Source organism: Momordica charantia (genome assembly GCF_013281855.1).
Source record: "Momordica charantia cultivar OHB3-1 chromosome 11 unlocalized genomic scaffold, Mcharantia_2.0 BLBB01000011.1, whole genome shotgun sequence".
NCBI classification, from domain to species: domain Eukaryota; kingdom Viridiplantae; phylum Streptophyta; class Magnoliopsida; order Cucurbitales; family Cucurbitaceae; genus Momordica; species Momordica charantia.
This window is the reverse complement of record NW_028275159.1, coordinates 872,606-894,149: the sequence shown is the minus strand read 5'-3', so window position 1 is coordinate 894,149 and position 21,544 is coordinate 872,606. Positions and strand designations below refer to the sequence as shown.

The window sequence follows — 21,544 nt, the reverse complement described above, 5'->3', positions numbered from 1 at the left end:
TTTCCTTACATTCGTGTAATTAGTTGGTGTAAAAATGTATCCCAACAAAAAAAAAATTAATGAAAAATAGGGTTATGTTTTATGTTTTTAGTATTTTTTGGATATGTATATGATAGTATATTTGAAATTTTTATCTCAAATTTAAAATTTATTCCACTGCTTAGTAATATATTTATAAACCAGAATTTTTACATTCAATTTAAAACATTGTTAATTAATTTATTAACTTACCTGTTGTAAATTTTGTAAAATTTTTATTTTGAAATGTTATATAATTTTAATAATATATTATATTTGACATGTTTTAATTATAAAAAAACGAGTTATAACCGAAAAATAGTATATTTACCAATATTATTATTATTATTTTTAAATGTAACTCTAAATTTCAAATTAAAAATATGAAAACACGATGTTGTTTGTTTTCATAATTTCTACAATTTAAATCTCGTAATAAGGAAAAAATGATTTTAAAAAAAAATTTGCCAAACAGAATTTCTTTGAATCGATTTCATTTAATAAATTTTATAACAATAACTATAATATAGATTGCATATCAAAATGTACCAATCAATCTATACCTAGCTTTAATATAATTTTGAGATCAAATGACTAAATTCCAATCGCCACATACAAATGTAAAGGTACCTCCAAATAAGTATATGTAACTAAATTATATTATATCTAGCCTATCCCGTTGATTAATTTAGACTTTTTGAGTATTTTTAACCTTATTTTGGGTATTAAAGAATATAAAAGTATCCTCAATCATAAAATCGTTTTGGTCCTTAAAACTAATTTTAGAATCGTGTTTAATATATTGACTTATGTTTTAAAATTTAAAGGGTTTAATAGGTTAGTAAACTTCATTTCAATTTTATATCTAATAAATCCATATACGTCTAATATATTCGTTGCTCGCGAATTAATTTAAAATTTGAAAAATCTAGAGGACACAAAGCTATTAAATATTTTTTAATTTCAAATACTTCTTAGGCATAATGTTCAAATTTTAGTGATTTATTTTACTCATGCATTTGATGTGGGTGAGAATTATTACAAACTTATAATTTTTTTATTAATGATATATATCTCAACTAATTAAGTTGAGTTATCAAATTTTTTCATATGTCAAACTTGTAATTAAACAAATCATATTTTATATTTTATTATACACGCGTATAAAGAACTCCAGTCAAAGACTAATCCACGAATAAACTCTAGTAAAACAAAAACACAATCTCAACTTTATAAAATATGGTCATAGACTAATGAATGAAAAAATAAAATCCAATAATTTGTCGTGGGACCAAGTTTGGCATGCAAATAAGGTAATCAATATATTTGAAAATACATTCCCAACTAGTTCACTAAAGAACCAACACATCTGTAAACTTCGAGTAATGTTGCATTGGAAAGGAAAAAAAAAAGTTTTGATTATGGTCAAAAAGCAATAACACAATCTTACACTTATAAATAAAAGTAGTTCATATGTTAATTCAACTCTAAATGGATCGAAATTCAAACCCAACATAAACTAAAGTTGGTTTATGTAAAAATTAACACAGGAGCATTATTTCCACAGCTAATAATGTTATCACATTCTCTGGTATAAAATCTTACAAAACAATAATCACAAACTCTGTATTTTACACTTATTATTTGATAGACAAATCTTACAAAGTAATCATTATTTTTAGACGACATCGCAATTACGTCTATAAGACAACCCTTATTTTTCACCTACTTTGGCTGGTTAAAGTGCATCATAGGGCGAGCATGTAAATTTTGTCTGTTGACAACATAATTAATTAGATCAGAAGCAAGAAATTATATTCTAAGTTATTGTGAAATTTTGTTACTCCAATTAATAAATTAAAATAAAAGCAATAATAATAATAATGATAAAGAACAAAAAGTTGAAGTTATAAATAAGGTTTTAAATGTTAGATGTTTCAATTTCATGAAACGTGGATAAAAATATTGATAAAAAGTCAATGTCCTGGATATTTATGAAAAGATTATAAAACTAAAAAAAATTAAAAAGTATTTAAATGAACGAATAAGCATTTCATCATTTATAAATAAATTAAAAATTATTAATACGAGTATTATGCATGTAATAGTGATATTTTTTTTTTATATATTTTATCGATTATTTTTTGGTAAGACTGTTAAAATGCGGATTTATTTCTCATATTAAATGGAATTGATAGACAAATAAAAATGTGATTGAAAATTTAGTACAAGTGCAACATTGATATCGTAAATATAAAGAAAACAAATCGTAATTTGATATTTCCGAAACAGCGTCGAGTGCACGTGATTATCATGCACTCCGTTTTTACGTTAAACAATGTCTCACGCGTGGGGCCCACTCAACCTTGTCATCCGTTCCTTTCCTCTCACTTTTGACCCTCTTTGCCCCAAATTAAGAAAATAAATCATATTATTATTATTATTATTTAAATTAATACTATTTTTTATTTACCTATCTACAATCGTAATAGAAATCAATCTAATGAAAATTAATCGTAATAAAAATCAATCAAAATCGTAATGTTATTCTATTGATATTGTTCACTAAAATTTTCTGAAATTGAAATCGAAATTATATATATAATCATTACTAATATACCTCTTTCCCCTTTTCAGGTAATTACAAATATATTATTGTGTTGATCTTTTTAAATTACAATAATAATAATTTTAATTTAATTTATTAATATATTATTGATAGTAAACATTTTTTATTATAACAATTTTATCTAATATAAATAATTAAAATAAAATTACATATTAATAAAAAAAAATTATTAGAACAACCAGAACTTTAATATAACATATTATTAAGTTTTATTATTCTAATATTTAAAAGTACTAATATCTATTTAAAAAATTTATTGATATTAATTAATATTAATTTATCATATTATATAATAAAATCTTATCGACTCATAAAAATCATAAAAATTGGAGTATAAATAGATAAGAAATTATAAAAGTATAAAAAACTAATTAAAAATTATATGGATAGAAATGATATAAGTGATACATTAAAAATAATATATATGTGGGGTCCACGGAATAAGGAATGAGAATGAAATTGATGAGGTTGTAGGAGTGTAATGAGATTTTATTTAATGAGATTACAAAGTTTGAGGTGGGTCCCACCATTTGATTATATTTATACAATTTGGTAAACACTGTCGCAGGAATCAAAACTTTCATTACAATTCATTGATTACGATTACAAATGAGGCTTAATACTATTTTGAGCTAACGTTAATGTGTTTTGATATTTGTTACTTTCAATTTTATTAACTTTTGTCATTGTATTTTGGTTTATATATTTTAAGAAAAGGACCATTTTTTGTTTTTTTTTATTTTGAGAAAATAGGAGTACTATAATAAATAGAAGAAATTACTACATGGGCTACATTTGGAAGGATATCACCCTTAACAATATTTAAAAGCAAATTTGATAAAATTGATATACAAAATAAACATGGTTGTAATATGGAGATCCAACTTTTCTAAAGCATCAGTTGGTTTGTTACCGACCCGAAGAAGTAGGAAATGGATGGGAATTTTAGGACTAGATTACCAACATCATCGATCAATGAGTTGAATTCATCACCCACTGTTGCAATTTCGCACTTAATAAATTCGAAGGCTTTGAAAACCAATTTAATCTATGGTTACAAAATTTTAATATAAAATGTACACTCAATAAAAATCATTTAATATCAAATTTACAACTATATTTCAAAAAATTTAGCGTATACGAATATTATTATGATCAAAATAAGTTAGGTAAAAGTTAAAATAGTAAATTTTTAGAAACAAAATAAAAATCTTGAAAATATAAACGAAAAATGAAAATAAAATAAAGTGATAGAAACTAAAATAATATTTAAATCTATTATTTATTATTTAGTGTACGAAAGAAACGAAAACTGTGCATCAATCAAATCAAGGAACCAATTTAGTGAAAGATAATACCTCTGAGGATTGCTAAATACACATTTCCCCAACAACTTTTGACACCCACCAATTATTCATTATTTATTTCTATTAATGCATATTTTCCCTAAAAACTAAAAGAAAAAGTAGGAACTAGGATCTACAAAAATTATTGGCGGTGTTATTTTTTGACGGAGACGGCATCGGCAACAACCACAATAATCAATTAATGCCCAATAAGCAAGCCATTTTCCGTCCTTCGAAATTACGGCTAACAAAATTAATTGCCTTTATTAAGTCTCATCACATAAAAACAAAATCAGGTCACCATCTCCAATAATTACCATTACTAAATACTAATTGCCCCCACCCTCTTTATTCTCTCTCAATAAATTGAAGCCGCATAATAATAGCATTACAATTAATTTGACAATAATTCCATTCTCAATTTCAATTTCAAATTTAAATTTTCAGGGGAAACTGAACTATGTTGGTATTGACATGTCAGATATCTAACACGACGAATATATCGATGATTTGTGAAGTTAAAAAGACGATGGGTGGGCCGTGCGGGGCCCAGTAGGAGAAGCAGAAAAAGAAAGGGGTAGGCGTGGTATGAGGGGAACATGAAGCAGTAGAATGTGTAGGGAAGCGAGGGGACATATTTTGGTCATCAAAACAGACCTCCATTTTGTCCACTCCCTCCATCCCTCGGTCTCTGTACAAAATTTAACAAGCCCTTTTCTCATTATCAATTTAAATAAATAAAGTCACATCTCTTTCTTCTCAGTTCTCACTTCTTTTTTTTTTTTTTTTTTTTTTATATATAGCTTTCTTGTTTAATTATTTCCAGTACATTTTTGAATCATTCGTTTTCACCCCTACCAACTTTTTGTGCACTTTTGTGATAAAATTTGGTCAAAAGTTAGATGACACTACTACTGCTGGGTTTTTGGTTGAGCATAAGTTGACAAAAACAGAAATGGATTTGATTTGGTTTCGGATGGGTATTCATATTGTATTTGAGTAGGCGTGAAAACTGGAAAAGAAAAAAAAAAGGCTATTTATTGACATGATTGTAATAATTGTTCTAATACATATACTCGATTGCCAATCCCTTCGCAGAATCTTTAAGCATGCAACTTTTACTCTTTTAATATTCCTCCTCCTCAATCATGTCCCCTTTCCCTTTGGGCCGACTGCTAACCGAGCCCACAAATCCCGCCCCAATGGCGTGTTGGGCCTGTAATCCATTATGTCTTTCAGGCCCAAATACTGACTAGGGCTCCACGGAGGGGAGGGGTAGGCGCTTGCTTGATTCCCTCGATTTTGTTTGAACCGAACACCGGAAACGCACGTGTAGATACCGCTCCCTGTTTATAGTGTTTTTCTCCGGCCGCGGCGGGTTCTTCTCCTCCTTGTTTCGATGGAGGGACTGAAGGTTTCCGATGCCAATTTGGTCGTTTACGTTCACCCTTCCAAAAGTAAGAAGGTTTCGCAGGCGGTGCTGCGGGAGCTCGGCGCTATGCTTCTCAAGTAAGTAATTTCTTTTACAATTTTGGTATTTCTTGTCTCTATATCTCTTTCAATCACAAGCTTTTCCAGTTATTAATAGGGTATTGCTCTGTTCAGCATCTTGATTGTGGATACTGTCTGTTAATGGTAGAGTTGGATTGGAAAAAAAATTGATTTTGCCTTAGTTTGTTACTAAACTAGACCAGTTTGGCTTCAGTCGCCATTTTCATGAAGTGGGCATTTTTCTTTCTTCTGTATTAAAGAAATAATCACCTGGGTTACAACCCAGGTGATTGCTTCAGCTGTTAAGTTCATAAATGTCAGAATGTAAGTTCCTGTGGTTTTAAAGACTATAGCTCCCAAGATTTTAAGAAAATTTTCCCTTTAGGGAATGTAGATTTATTTCATTCTCTTTCAACTACTCAAAGCCACGGAGTTTAAGCTTCTTGTGAATGTCGTTGCTGCTTCTTTTGCTCCATTTAGTCGGTACTCAAGTTCATTGATGTGGTAGATAAATGTGAACTTGTATCAGTAACTGATTTTTTTATATTGTGTTCCTCATCTAGGTTTGATGAAAGATTTGAAGGCGTGCTACTGGCTTATGACGCCAAAATTACTGATAAAAGTGCAAAGATTCTATCTGGAGTGCATCCCTATTTTGGCGTGACACTAAAGGCAAAACTTTTGCTTTTCTCTCCAAAACCAAACATGCTTTTAGGTTGGTTTTCTACGATCCTCATAGTATGTGGAAGAGATTCATTTGAGATTTGAAGTATCTCCTTTGTTTTCCTAGGAAAGTATTTGCATCTACGATTAAGTTGTTAAGCACTTTTTAACGTCGTTATGATTCTTACTCGCATTATGATGGTCAGTAGATCAATAGGAGACAATCTTTTTTATTCCTTTTTACCATGCTTTGCTGATAGTTTTGTTATCACTTCAGAGGGAAAGGTGGTGAAGCTTAGGCAAGAATCGGTCCATGTTATTGTCCTAGGTTTTGCTTCTGCTGCAATAACCGATGAAGACATTCGAGATGAATTCAAGCATAGAACAGTATGTTTCTTGCATTGTACTTGTAAGAAGGAAGTTCTATCATCTTTTCCTGATTCTATTATGCATTGATTTTGACTTAGAAACACGAGGAAGAAATGTTTGTCAGCAGAGCTCATAAGCACCATGTGATAAAGGTTGGGACAATGATACGATTTTTGGTGAAGAGGTTAGGTTTTCCTTTCTTTAGTTATACTTATTTTGTAACATTTAAGTGGAAAATTGTTCATGGAGTTCTCGTTCAATTAATCAAGGTCTGGAACACCAAGCTTAGATCTTATGGATTGCCTGCAGTAGCTTGCTGATACTTGCTCTTCAGTTATCTAAATATCTTGATATTGTAATAACTGACTTAGTTCAACCTTGCAGTTTTGATGAGGAAATATTGCATATATCTGGATCGTTAGTTCCATCTCACACAGGGAGCATCCATTGGTTGGAGAAGAATTCGATCGAGGGTTCAGTAACTGATAGGTGATTAGAAGATACTGAATCTGGGAGTTTTTAAGCTTTAATCCCCAAATCTATGATTCTGATTCTTTTCCCCCAATTTTTGTAGGAGAAGAAAGAAGACAAGAGACAACGAGGGAGAATCATTGTTGCAGGATAGTGTTGCTACCGATGTCAATGCACTTATCTTGAACAATGACCATCAGTCAAAAACCAAAAAGCAGAAAACTAGCAGAATATCTTGAAGGCTGCTAATTGACATACAGCATAGATCGTTTCTGTATCAGGTAACTTTTCCAACTCCATTTGTAGATAACTTCTGCTCTCAGTTCATGCCTAAAAGCTTCATTAACCAGAAACCCAACTGAAAAGTGAATTTGAATTTAGGGTGGTGATGATAGACATAGAGCAGAGATCCCCTTCCATGGTAGATCCTCATTGTTCTCCTCTTGTAAGAAATGTTATACCAGGATCTGTGTGGATGGATATGCATGCAGCTTCCCATTTTTGTAACTGTTTTGAAGAAATGGCCCAAATTCATATATGGGCTGTAGGCTCAATAGACATTGGTGAGTGAAAGATGTTTTCCAGCCCAATCTGGAGTATGTAGGGGAGAGGATGACAGATGTCAGCAACCTAAACACTTTCTAAAAATGTCTGAGATTTGGACATTAACACAAAACCAAACACCACACCGTTGGTTTATCAATCATTATAATGAGGATACGGTTTCGGGTTTACAAGTACATTCGATTTGCATCGTTGACTCATGATTGCCATTATATCATCTCCATTATAGAATAATTCATTATTTTCTTCATCATTATAAGGTATGGGCTGGGGGTGCTCTGTCGAGATCAACCCGCTGCAGGATGGAATGAATTAGAAGAGAGAATGGGTTTTCACAAAATTTGTGAACCGGGTTCACTCCATCCAACTCCCATGTGACCCATCACTGTTGTTTAATCAGATGAATACAAACACAGAAATATGACAAAGTTCTCGTTTTTTCCTTTTTCCTTTTTCCTTTTTCTGGCGAGAAAGCCGGATTTGTAACATGGGATGAACTATGAAGTAAGAAGTACAAAACTCTTCAATCCAATCAAACTACAGTTTAAAAAAATGGTGTCTTTTCTCCTCGCATCGTTTAATGTTACATTTGACCGTCTGTTAACTTGGAATCTGTGTTCGGTTCAACTTTCAGAAATTGACCCTTCTGCTCTGTTCCGTTCTGACATCTCTCTGTTTCTTCACATCAAATAAGGATTGTGAAGATCTTCAAAAGATATGCAGGGAAGATATGAATAAATTTCAAATTACATAATATGATTCTGAGAAAGAACCACCATCTCTCTGTCAGAACTCTTCCACGTTCTTCAAGTTTTAATCTTTTTCACGTTTCAAAGAGCTTGCCAAACCAAACCCCCCTCATCTCATCTCATCCCTCCAATATTAATTAAATCAAAGTCCTCTCAAATCTAAATGATTGAATGGTTCAAGACCAAGCTTTATTCAAAGATATTCCATAAGGTCGGCTGTGAATGACAATCTTCTAGTTGGTAATATTTGAATGCGATGTTCAAACTGAACTCCTCTTTCTATGCTGGCATCTCTTATTGGGTATCTAATTATATGAGGGTTAAATAACTCCAACGACCCAAATCTAATGGGCTACCTCACTAATCATTATCAATCATTTGATGCCCTTTCAAAAATTAAGGGCGATGATCTGTTTCAGAAATAATTATGGTTTGACTGAATCCACAACCAAACCAACAACGCCTGGAGGCTGGAGCTGCGTTTGACATTCTAGATAAACAGATAACCAAGATTAATTAGGCTTCCTAATGGAAATAAAGTTAATTAAACCTGTTGCCTTGATTCAGAAGACAATCTTTAAGGGATGGACAAATGGCAGAGATATAGGGAGAGCGGCGGAGCAAAAAGAGAAGGCTGAGTTGTGCCACCATAACAGCTAGCGATTAGCAAAGCGGCTACATAACGTGCTATTCTTTTTAAATTGTTGGATATTGCATTCTTATAGTTGGTTGTCGTATTCGAAGGAGAAGTTAAAAAGGGTTAAAATAATATTGGTTTTATCAGTTTGAGGCAGGCGTCGCAGGCTGTGGCCAATATATAAATAAAAAAGAAAAGGGGATAAAAAGAGGGGTTGTATGATTTGACGATGGATTTAGATGATTGAGTGAAATGGGGCGGCGGAGGCTTGAAATTGGGAAGCATGCATGGATCTTATGGGCTCTCTGCTGTGCTCTCTGCTGCTACGGATTCCTTGGAAATGACCACTTCGCAATTTGCCAAATGGGGTGTCACAGATAAAGTTCACACACACACACACACAAAAAAGAGACACATTCATCACTTCAAAAGCTTTTTATTTTAATCATTGAGTTGTGAAATATATATTTAGCTGAAAGTTGAGAACAACATTTTATATAATTTGTCCAATACAAAACGAATCTTCTTCTTGGGGTAGTCCAAAATATGCAATCCAATGGAGGAATGAAACTGTGTGCGGGTGAAGGAGGGAATTATATTGGTTGCAAAGTTAAAAGTAAACAATGAAAGGTAAATAGAGTTATATATGTGTATATATATAATGGCACCGCCCAAAAAAAGGCAAAAACAGGAAGAAGAGAAGAGAAGAGAAGAGAAGAGAAGAGAATAAAAGGTAGCCAAGTTGTGGACTGATGAGCGTGGGTTGACATCATTATATGAAAAACCAACCCAAAAGTACCATTTCTGCTGCTTCCTTAGCTTTCAAAACTCTCAATACCCCAATCAATTTTCTTATTTTAATGCCAACAAACAACAACAAAAAAAGGTGAAGGAGTTGGTGATGTTAGCCTCCATAAAGTGGATTCTTTGTTGGAAGAAAGATTTTTCATTTGAAATATGTACGTGAGTGCAGTTCTATCTGTACTGTTTTCTAACTTTTGGGTGCATGGTAGTGAGATATTGACGTGGTCCGCTGCCTTTTTGTTTATATACATAGACTTCATCTTCATTTGACGTTCAAAGTTTACATCTTTGCTATAATAAAATCAACCCCACAAAAGTTTCCACTCAAATTTGCAGTTAAATCTGTATCAGTATCAACTTCCTTAAAACCTTTTCAGTTACATATCCAACTCGTTTGACCAAAAAAAATGACCAATTTTTGCGTGAGCTGATCGGATTCTTGACCGACGAACAAAAGAATCTCAGTAAACCACTTCAAAACCCTCAAGTGAATCTTGGTCCCATCTATACTCAATGTGAAATAGTTTGTTCGCCTACGTGCCCAGAAAATGAGGCGTAACTCTCTATTCGTAGAGTTTGAGCTTCCAACAACAATTGAAGGACGGTTACTACAATCCCACAAATTACGGTGCCTTGTAGAGAACAATGGTTGGTTTGCGACAAACAACAAAATAAGCATCGACTCGTTTTTCTTACGAGGGAGAGCTGATAGAAGCTCAATTGGTCAGCTCGACCTCTAGAAAACCTCGCGCAACCGACAACTTTAGACATGTATGGATTAGATTTTTTAGATGGTCCAAATGATTTACTTTACCTCTAAAGACTTGTTATTAAGACTATGTCAATTAGGACGGCAACACACCTCTAACGCAACCTTTCTCCTCTCCAAAATGTTAAGGCCTTTCAAAAAAATTTGTTATTTTGCATTTATCTCCTAATGTCAAATATTTAATAATAATAAACACAAAATATATAGTTTTTACCAAAGACGTATATATATCTTTTCTTTCCAATCTGACCAGTGAGGAAGTGATTAATGGAAATTAAATAAAATCTCAGGAAGCATATATCAAATACGAATCTTATCCAAAATCATATATATTTACAACGTAATAGCTACAAAATAATGAGTCAAATAAAACAAAACCCAGCTGATTAGTCACCATAAAACCACATGAACAAATTAAAAGAAGAAATTTTGAAAATTTCACTTTGCAGAGACAAATGATCAGAGAACTAATTAACAAAATTTATAAATTAAGATGAATTCTGAGTCAGTTAACCGCTGGAGTTGTCTGTGTACGGCACACACCGAAAGTTGGTGAAAACGAAAATTAAAAAAAAAAAAGTAATTACTAAAATAAAGCCCACGTAAATGGAAGCAAAACGACAGCGTTTCAAATATATATATTTAAAGCGAAGAGTACGCCATGTGCCAGCTAGGGGAATATTACAGTGCGAGTGTTTATATTAAATATATATAATGTTTATAATAAACATATTATATAGTATTGCCTAGTTTCCAGATTTTTTATTTTAATTAAGATAAAACTAATTTAATTTAATTTATTGGTAGTGGAAGAGGATGAAAAAGGGTTGATGAGATTCCTTTACGACAACAACCAATTGTACTCTCTTTTCCAACTTCCAACAAAAAGTTTATAACTACGTACAACAAACGACGTGTCGGATTATATATATATATATATATATATATATAAATTTATTTATTTTAAGGAAAAGTAGTACTAGGGTTGGGTTATGATTTTATGAAGGAAGGTTTTTATTTCCTTTTGTAAGATCGGAATAAATCTCAAGTACAATTGTGGATGATGTAAGCTTATGTACCTTAACAACATCAAATACTGCTAACCATAGTTAAAATTGTCTCCTTTTCCATTGCTTTCAATCTTCTTAATTTCATATTTTCGAAAATATATGTTCATAATAAATGCTTTAAGGTACTGCAAAATACTATGTCAGTTGTACGTGTTTTTCCAGACTCCATGGAAAAAAATAAAATGAATTAAATATTTAGCTCCATACATATTTAAAATTCCATTCTCTAAGTCTTGATTTCACTTTTTTCAATGAATGAATGTTGTAAGCTCAAATTTTATTTTATGTTAAGCTTATCACATATATTTTTCCTTCTCATATCTTAATTTAATAACATTGCAAAATGGCTACATCTATTTAAACGGGAAAAGGCACTATAATCATTTAGTTAAGAATTAATCATCATTTAATTTATGGTGGTAAGTACAAGATATTGAATAATAAAATTTGATTTTAGAAAAACATCATCAATATAGAAATGTACCTACAAATTACAATAGAAAATATAGTTATAATGAATATTTGCTGGAAGAAATGAATCCAATCCATCATTTGAAGTATACCAATTAATAGGTACGAGAGAATTAGCGATAAATGATTGATTTAGTCATTCAAATGAAGTAATTTACATGGGCCTATCAAAATATATAATTTCTTACCATTGGGGCTTGTAAAAGAGTATGGATACAACATTGAATGTTGGATATTTTACCAACATCCAAGACACTTATCTTTTATTTTTCTAAAAATTGAAGGTTCAAACTCACACCATAATTCAATTTTCAACCACTTCCCATAGTTATTAATAATAATTGATTGATACTATTCAAAATGACATGTTGAAAAATTCTAACAAAATAACTACATCATTTTTAGTGTGTACGGATGTATGTATATATATTCTTATTCTTATTTCACATCATCATTTTTTTAATATTTGGTCATAGGAGTAACTCGACTAAAGAAATTTATCCATACAATACAAAAGTATGACATAAGTGGTAAGGATACAATTATTTTCTAATTTACACATCATCATTCTCATTTTTTTTTTAATATTTGATCTCTTGACTGAATAAATTTATCTACACATCAACAACAAATAGAAAAGTTGACACATGTTGTAAAGAAAAATTATAAACTTAGTTTTCCATAAATATACAACTATAATAGGCTTAAGTCACAATTATTTTTTAAAAAAGTTTCCGTTGAGATAAGTCTGATTATTAATTGTTTAAAATAAAAGGCTGATTGTTAATAAAGTTTATTTTTTGTTATATATATATTTCTCCTAAATCTTTGGCCTAATCTCAAAAGTAGGACGTAATCTCCAAAGGCTTGCTTTACATTTACTAAAATTGACTAACATTCAAAACATATATTTAAAAAAGATTAATAAACATGTTCACGTTTATCTCTGACTAGACTATAAATTACTATGTAAAAAAAAAAAAAAAAAAACTGAAGTAAATATAATAATAGGGCGTTGGACTTTCTAGTTTTAAGAACATTTAAATTAATGGAAGTTTTTAGTTAAACTATTTTCTCGGAGTAATTAATATTTAGCATCAATTTGCATAATTTTTAAATGATTTTGCAGTTTGTCCAAGTTTGAAAAAGCTCACAAGCTTATTTTGGCATTTTAAATATTATTATTCTGGGAATACTGAAAAGACTGCAGTAATTTTTTTTTCCACACACAAACTTCAAAAATGGCTATTGTAATTTTAATTAATAAATCAACAAAATTTTAGTCAGATGGAATTGATATATTTTTTGGACCGTTGTAATTTATTTTTCAAGGTACCCTTTTGTTGTTTTCTGCCATCTTTTCTAATAATCTAGAACGCTAAAGACAGGAAATAAAAAAAAAATTAATAATAATAAAAATAAAACGCTAAAGACAGCTCAAATTTTATTTTCAATTATAAACTTTCACAGCACTCCGGTTCCTAATTTATGTCTTTCAATTTTTAAATATTTTATTTGGAATTAAAAATTGTTTTTGGTCTTTAACTTTCTGTAACGATTTAGTCCTTATATTTTTTAATTGGTAATGATTTAATCCATAAAATTTAATAGTAATAATTATGTCTCTATAGTCTAAATTTGTAAAGATTTAATCCCCATTGTGAACAATTTTGGTAAGATTTAATAAAACTCTTATACATGAAGATTGACAAATTGATTAATGAGTCAATAAGTTTATAAATTACAAATATTGAATTAAATTTCTTTATGATAAAAATCAACATTTAATTTTAATTAGCCAAAGCAAGCATAGCAGTAATCGACATATACTTCCAATCAAGAGGTTATGAGTTTGATCCACACCTTCACATGTTGTACTAAAAAAAGATTTTAATTAGATTTTTTACCATATCAGAAATAACACACTTGATTAATAAAACAACTTACGGGTTTAACAATCAACTTACTACAAATTCTTCAATACTACACATCAAGATAAATGAAAAATAATAAATTTCTATTTGTTTTTAGTTAAATTATTTAATAAAATAATGCAATGACTTAAATGATTTTCATGTAAATTTCAAAAATAAAATTAAGCCAAAACTTTATTATTTATATTGTAGGAGAAAAAATAAAATCATAGTTTGCTCCTCTTTAGAAGAAGAAAAAATACAGGATAACCGAACAATTTCAAAGACAATAAGAAAAAAGTACACTCATAAAATTCTAATATTGATGGAGGAAAAAAAATGCAAGATATGTAAATTTGTTATAATATTATTAAAAGAAAATATATTTTATTAAAAACATTTCTGTCCTTAATTATCAAACTCTCCCGGAAATGTAGGACTGTAGGAGTAGGCCGTATACGGAGATGCTGCGAAATTACGGCCATTGTAATATTATTGCATTCAGAAAAACCAATATTCATGTGTTTATAAAACAAAGGAATTAATGATAATTAATAGTTGACTTTCACATCATTCCATTAAATGAAGTTTAAATTCAATGTTTCTGAATGATATAATTAGTTCTAAACAATCATTAACAATAGAAAAGAAATATAAATTTAGTTTGAAAACTTTAATAATTATGTTTTAAAGAGCGTCTTTGAGACCTCTCATGAAAAAAATATATTTATATATAAGTTTAGTCTCGAATTTTATAATCAAGTTTATATAGATCTTTCCAGATTGAATTTTATATCTAATAGATCTCTAAGATTCTAATTTATTGGATATTTTTTTTTTTCAAATTTAGAAACCCATGAGACTCAAACTTGAAATTTTTATCTAATAGATTCACGACTTTGATCTCAATTTTGTGTCCAATAGGTTAAATGTACATAAAATCGAAGACTTTATTAGCCACAATTTAAAGACTAAGAAAGTATTAAACCCGTGCGAATTTTATCTCTATATTTCTAAGTGGGTCTCATTCTTTTTCATCAATTTTGCAACATTTTAGCACATCATGACCAATATCGACGTGAATTCAACGTAGTGGTGAGTTAGGAGTTGAAAATCAGTTGAGGAGTGATTATATAACTTCAGCCTCTAAGACTTATATAATTCGAGCATTAAGGAAATAGTTATAGGTCAAAAATTTTGTCGTGATGTACAATCCCTCATACTGCTTTCTTCTCCTCCACATGCCACGTCATTTTATAACAATACATTTTTTAAAAAAAGTTGATGACTTATCAGCCACAATCTCTCCCTATCTCAAAAGCTGTATTCACCCTTTTTTAAAATATAGAAAGTAAAAGGAAATTCAAAAGTAGTTTAATTTGTATTCATGAAAAATGGTATTTTGAAGAGAGAAAATGAAGAGTTGAGGGGAAAGTTGTAGAAACTAGAAGAAAAAGGGAAGAAGAGTGGGTCCCAAGAGGCCCGTGAATGGGTTTAAAACAACTAAGGCAGCTTCGAACCTGGACGTTGTTCTTTTTTAAATATATATATTTTTTATTTAATTTGAATTCCATCTCACTCGCTCTTAAACAATTTTAATATAATACGCAATTGCCTTTCTGTGATTGGATGAGCCGTTAAATTATCCGGGCCCACTTCACTTTCATCCATATTTAGCCGCACAAATCTACAATTTTCAAACAAATAAAGTAGAGATTGTAGAGGGTGGAACTTACACCAATATCATATATATTTGTTAGAGCTATTCCTTTGATCCATTGCCACATCCTTATGTGTAATATTTGTCGAAATTATCTTAATCATCTCGAACAACTCAGTCGTCTCATATCTTTTAAAATGCATTACATTAAATTATATAGATATTAGAGATTAAATTTAAATGAATTTTAACTAAAGATGGATAAGAATGTAGCTTTAGATTGGATAGATGGGTGAAATTTTGTGAGTCGTCTAGCAAATGAGATAGTTGGAAAGTAGAGACGTAAAAACTAAGAAGGATTTTGTGAACTTGAACCTATTCAAATAGTGGATCGATTCATATAGGCTAAAGCAAAATTCTGTGGAGTAGATTAGAGAGAAAGCTAGTACTTACGTCAAAAAGAAAGCACCTTTATGTCACTAATAGAGTAATTTAAAAATATGAAGGTAACACTTAATGTATTAGTAAAAGACAAAATTTAATCACTTATTTATTCGTTAAATTTTATTAAATAAAAATGTTTAGAGAGATGATTCCCTAATTGGGTACAAAATTCACAATAATGCAAACTATATGATAAAAGGAAAGCATGTATATAAATTACAAACATGTCGATATTAATGTAGAAACAAAGGGAGAGAATGCACCTAAAAATGGATGTGGTTGTGGTCGCAGCTTAATAATGAAAATGGAAATTGGAAATGTTACTCTTCCATAAATCTTGCAAATATTCTCGAAAATCTTGATGGCAGCATCAATGTCTGAATAAAAACAGAGTTAAAGATCAGAAAGGCGAAGGGGCAGATATCATAAAATTTGTTATATATTTAAAATTAAAGTGTTGGTGTTTTTGCATATAAGTCCAACATAACAACTTTGAAAAGAAAAATAAAATAATGTGTTTTTATTTATTTCTTTCGATTCCTAAAAAATCTTAGCAGGTGGGATTTAATTTTTATCTTTTTTATTTTTGGGGGATGCACCGTGGCAATGGCAGTGGGGGGTTATGTCTTATGATTGTGAACATGGGTGCGGGGCCATGCCCTTCGGATCCCTATTATTTTCAAACCCAATATATATAAAATATATAGGCAGAGAGGTTTAAATACTTATTATTTTGGTTCGGTTTAGTTACCATACCTGCTAAATATTCCATATTGAAAAGATAAAAAGACTTAACAAAAATTTATAATAGATTTTGAACTACTTTTCTACAAATTCTATACATAATAAAAATTCTTTAATATAAATTTATGGCTACATTTCAATAACTTTAGTGAGTTAAAGTATCATACTAAACTTCTGATTTAAAGCGATGAGATGAAAATGAGAATTAAAGGACCAAAATGGTCACTTTGTAATAGTACGGATATTAACATGAATAAAAATTGGAAGTATGAGAATCAAAATTGACTTTTTGGGAGTACAAAGACCAAAATAAACCAGGGTTGAAAATAATATTCGTTAGTTAATATTAAAATTAACTAATGATAAATGTATACGATATGATAATAAGCGAGTTAGTATAAATTTAAATAATAAATTGTCACCTTAATATAGTAATGTTTCTAATTCATCCTCAAAATTTTAAAAAAATTGGCAAATATTTTGACTAAGGGAATGTTTGGGATGTATTTGTCAACTTTTATAAAATCATTTGTATCTCATTATTTGCAATAACTTGCTTCTAAACATGTCTTAACATTTTACAATTAATGCCAAAGCGAGTATCACTCAACATCCAATCAAGAGACTGTAAATTCGAATCGCCTCCTCAACATGTTGTACCAAAAAAGATATTTTATAATGAATGATATAGACGAGAATGTGAGAATCACTCAAGCATAAGTAACCAATCAATTTGAACATCCAAGTATAATTGAAAACTTTTGAAATGGATACATGGAAGATGGGGGAGGGAGAATTGTGGAAATGATTGAAATGGATGGGGGTTTAATGGGGAAGTGCTGGTGCTGGTGCTGGTGTTGGTGTTATTAATTAAAGAAAATGTTGCTAATTTAATTAAAACTAAAGAATATTAAAAATTTGGGGGGAAATTTTTGATTGGGTTGGGGGAGTGCTAGGCTAAGATCCAAAACAGTGATTAGGGAGATGGGGCATAGCTGCACATGGGGATTGTCAGAAATTAGGAGAATACTAAATTATTTTATTGCTTTTTGACCAATAAAATAACAATCGCTTTATTTATTTATTTGGAACAAATGAATTTTCAAAAGGAGCATCTTCCATACACTCAACCCAAACCCAAACCCAACCAACCACACCTATGAATCAAAGCATAAAAAATAACCCATTTGGTTCGAGTAAAAATATATTGAAGTTACGTAAATTAGTCCAAGTTTATGATACTGTCAACTTTGAACATAAATTCTCATGATAAGATATCATTCGTGGTTGTGAGTTTTTCATTTTCTAACCGGAAGGAAAAAGAAAAATTAAATAAAGATGATGCATGTGGTGGGGTTTGAAGCTTGAACTCGCACTTCAAAAGCAAATTGCACGGACATTTCACAAACTGTCACATTACATTACATTGGCTTTCTTGCTTTTTTGTGGTTGTTTTTTTATCCCCCAAGCTGTCACTTTAAATTATAGGATATACTAATATAATCAAATCTCATCCCCTTCTCTTCATTCAATATATAATCATATCTCTAACTCATTTTTATGCTAACTTATGAATCATTAACTCATGACTCTTCTAAATTCAAGCTAGTTAAATTTATCGTAATCTATTAATTTAAGTTTTCGAGTTCAGTAGTAATCTAACATAATTTAGAATAGAATAAGAGGCCTTTTCTAGTTCCTCTAATTAATATTGATAATCACTCGTTGGTTAGTGCATCCAAACTTATCAACTTGAAATTTTGAGTTAATTAGAGGGATGCGTCAACATTTCATTACAGTAAAATTGAAATTGATGTTATTAAGTTGGTGAGCGATCGTTCATGAATTGATACAATTATTTTTATTTATGTTGTATGTTGATAACTATTTTGGAAAATGAGGCTTTTAGATCAAACTCTTTTTTTTTTTCTTTTTATAATTATTTTAAGAAAAAGAACAGTGGAGTATGACATGAATTGTAAAAATTTGAAAGACATGTTATAGGATAGGATGTATAGAACATGGTGTGTCTATATTACAAGCCCACTGTTTTTCTTGATCAACATGACACCTACATTAATTCTAAAATAAAATACAACAAAATTGTTCATGCAAATGCAATAAATAACACCAATCAAAAGTACAAATGTACAATAATATTCTAATGTTAAATTTTTGGTTTAAATCAAAAAATTAAATAATAGTTGATACCATCATATTTCCATAAATTGAATGGTTTGGCAACAATATAGAGCTCAAACAATGTTTCTAATGTACATGAAATATTTCAATGACATATGAAAAATATTGCAGATATATCTTATACATTTCGTCCATGTATTTACCTTTTGAATATTAAAGATTTGGATCTTCCCACTCCGGGTTGAACTCAAGTACCCTACTTACTTATTAAGTCAAATAACTTTTATTAATCTCTAAATTTCTAGAAATATCTAACCACGTTAATATTTCATTGACATTTACGTAAATTTAAGATTTTGATATTTTTGTCCTTATCAATATTTAAACCTTAGTTTACATCATAATTGAACATAGTGTTTGAATTTTTTTTTGTGTAGATCGATATCTTTAGTACAATGAGTTGATGTGGGAGATTCAAACAAGTATTTGATTCCAAGACAAATTCAAACTTTTATTGAATAATTAACCTAAACGAAAAAGAAAATAGAAATTTGAATAACTAATAGGTTAAAGTACTATTTTTGTGCTTTCACTTTTAGTTGAAAAAATATTTTTGTCCACGTACTTTCAAAATGTTTATTTTGATTCATATATTTTGAACTTTGATTCATCTTAGTTCTTATACTTTCAAAATATTCGTTTTTTTTTTCTATGCACTCTTAAGAAGTGAGTATCTTGATACCTACCTTAAAAATTTTTGACAAAATTTTACACATAATTGAAAACCATGTAATATAAAGTCATTGTTACATTTCAATAAATATATTGAATGTAGCGTCATGATAAAATTATTATTAAAAATATAAAATTAAAAATAAAATTAAGGGCCTAAAAAGAATAAAAACGAACATTTTGAAAGTATAGGAATTAAAATGAACCAAAGATGAAATTAGTAGGTAGGAAAGCTAAAGATTGAACAACCAAAATAGTATTTTAGGTTAGAATAATTAAAACATAATATTTGAGTTAAATAATAAACAATCATCTGTTCCAATTTAATGACAGAGACAAAATTAGTATGAACCATAAAAGACTAAAATTATATTTTAAAAAATTCATTTTCTCATTACAAAATGAAGCCATATAGAATAGAGATAAAGAATAATAAAACATTATTATTTTACTCTAAAATACAGTTTTTTTGCACAAATGGGAAAAAAAAATGAGGCTAAATTTGGGACTGAAATTAGAAGGTCAGTCTTTAGTTTTGGAAATATTTTTATTTTTGGTGAATTATATATCTATGGAATATGGATCAGTCTCAAAATACGCAGTACGTATGGGCCGGGCCGTAGTAAATAAAAAGCAAAAGCAGGGGTATTTTCGTCAACAAGATGTCTATAAAATCCTCCGCCATCCCCACTGCCAAAACTCCCCAACTCCCGAACTCATCATCCGCCAACCTGAAACTCCGACGACGTCTTCCATTTTTCTCCCCATTTCTCCGTTTCAAAAATGTCGGCCGGATTCGGAAAATGCAGCAAAATCCGGCACATTGTCCGGCTCCGCCAAATGCTCCGAAGGTGGCGCAACAAGGCCCGTATGTCCGCCAACCGCATCCCCTCCGACGTCCCCGCCGGCCACGTAGCCGTCTGCGTCGGAACCAGCTGCCGGCGGTTCGTCGTCCGGGCGACCTACTTGAACCACCCGGTTTTCAAGAAACTTCTGGTCCAAGCCGAGGAGGAGTACGGGTTCACCAATCAAGGCCCCTTGGCCATCCCCTGCGACGAGTCGGTCTTCGAAGAAGTGATCCGGTTCATCTCCAGATCCGAGTCGACCAACTCGGGCCGGTTCGGGAATCTGGACGATTTCCAGAGATACTGCCACATCGGAATCAGAACCGGTCTGGATTTATGGCCGGAATCCCGACCTCTGCTTCATGGGTTGGCCGAGAAATCCATCTGGTAATTTGGTGCGCTGTTTTTTTCTTCTCCTTTTTCGAATCCGCCGGAATTGGCAGCAATCTTGCAGAAAGTGGAGGGGCGAGTCAAAGATCCAGATTTGACTCGGTTGAGTTACCCGAGACGGGTCTTGTAATTTAATTAATCTGGGTTTTTTTTTGCCCCCACTTGTCACTTGCCACATATATAAAAAAAGGGCAAGAACTGGGTTTGGGGTTTTTTCTTTTAAGATTGGTAAAAAAAAAGTGTAATGTGATTAATTGGGGAGTGAGTGTTAGCTCCGGAGAATGCTTATGGAGATGGCAGAACTGGTGGAGGGACACCATTGTTCCACCGCGTCGTCCCGAGCTCGAATCGGAGTCGGAGTCGGAGTCGGGGCAAAACAGAGGAGAGGAAGAAAGAAGAAAGAAGAAGATAGAAAAAAGAAAACAAACACAACAAATGGTTGCTTTGCTAATTCGGCCAAAGGGCTTCTTGTATAAATTAAGTGATTGCTTTCAAATTATTGAATGGGAGACCAAATTCCAAATTTGCAATTACAACGTCACTTTGTAATTTGTTGTGGAAAATTTTACAAAGTGTGGGAATGGGGATGCCCCATCTGCTCTGTTTCACCTGACTCCTTTTTT

General features: G+C 30.9%; 2 protein-coding genes across 3 annotated transcripts; both read left to right on the top strand.

The window, feature by feature from the left end:
* The first annotated feature begins 5,295 nt into the window (after positions 1-5,295).
* On the top strand, positions 5,296-7,995 carry LOC111016757 (DNA-directed RNA polymerase). Of its 2 annotated transcripts, none has more exons than XM_022293392.2 (7): positions 5,296-5,502; positions 6,048-6,199; positions 6,425-6,534; positions 6,615-6,700; positions 6,901-7,005; positions 7,091-7,268; positions 7,812-7,995. In XM_022293392.2, the coding sequence occupies exons 1-6, from the start codon at positions 5,393-5,395 to the stop codon at positions 7,224-7,226; spliced, it is 699 nt and encodes a 232-aa protein (XP_022149084.1). In that variant the 5' UTR covers positions 5,296-5,392; the 3' UTR covers positions 7,227-7,268; positions 7,812-7,995. The 2 variants fall into 2 exon arrangements, with proteins under 2 accessions (XP_022149084.1, XP_022148351.1); XM_022292659.2 differs by lacking the exon at positions 7,812-7,995 and adding an exon at positions 7,369-7,727.
* A 12,377-nt stretch (positions 7,996-20,372) lies between these two features.
* On the top strand, positions 20,373-21,544 carry LOC111009266 (auxin-induced protein 6B-like). Its single transcript, XM_022282308.2, has one exon. It carries the CDS (start codon positions 20,470-20,472, stop codon positions 20,920-20,922), a length of 453 nt encoding a protein of 150 aa, XP_022138000.1. The 5' UTR covers positions 20,373-20,469; the 3' UTR covers positions 20,923-21,544.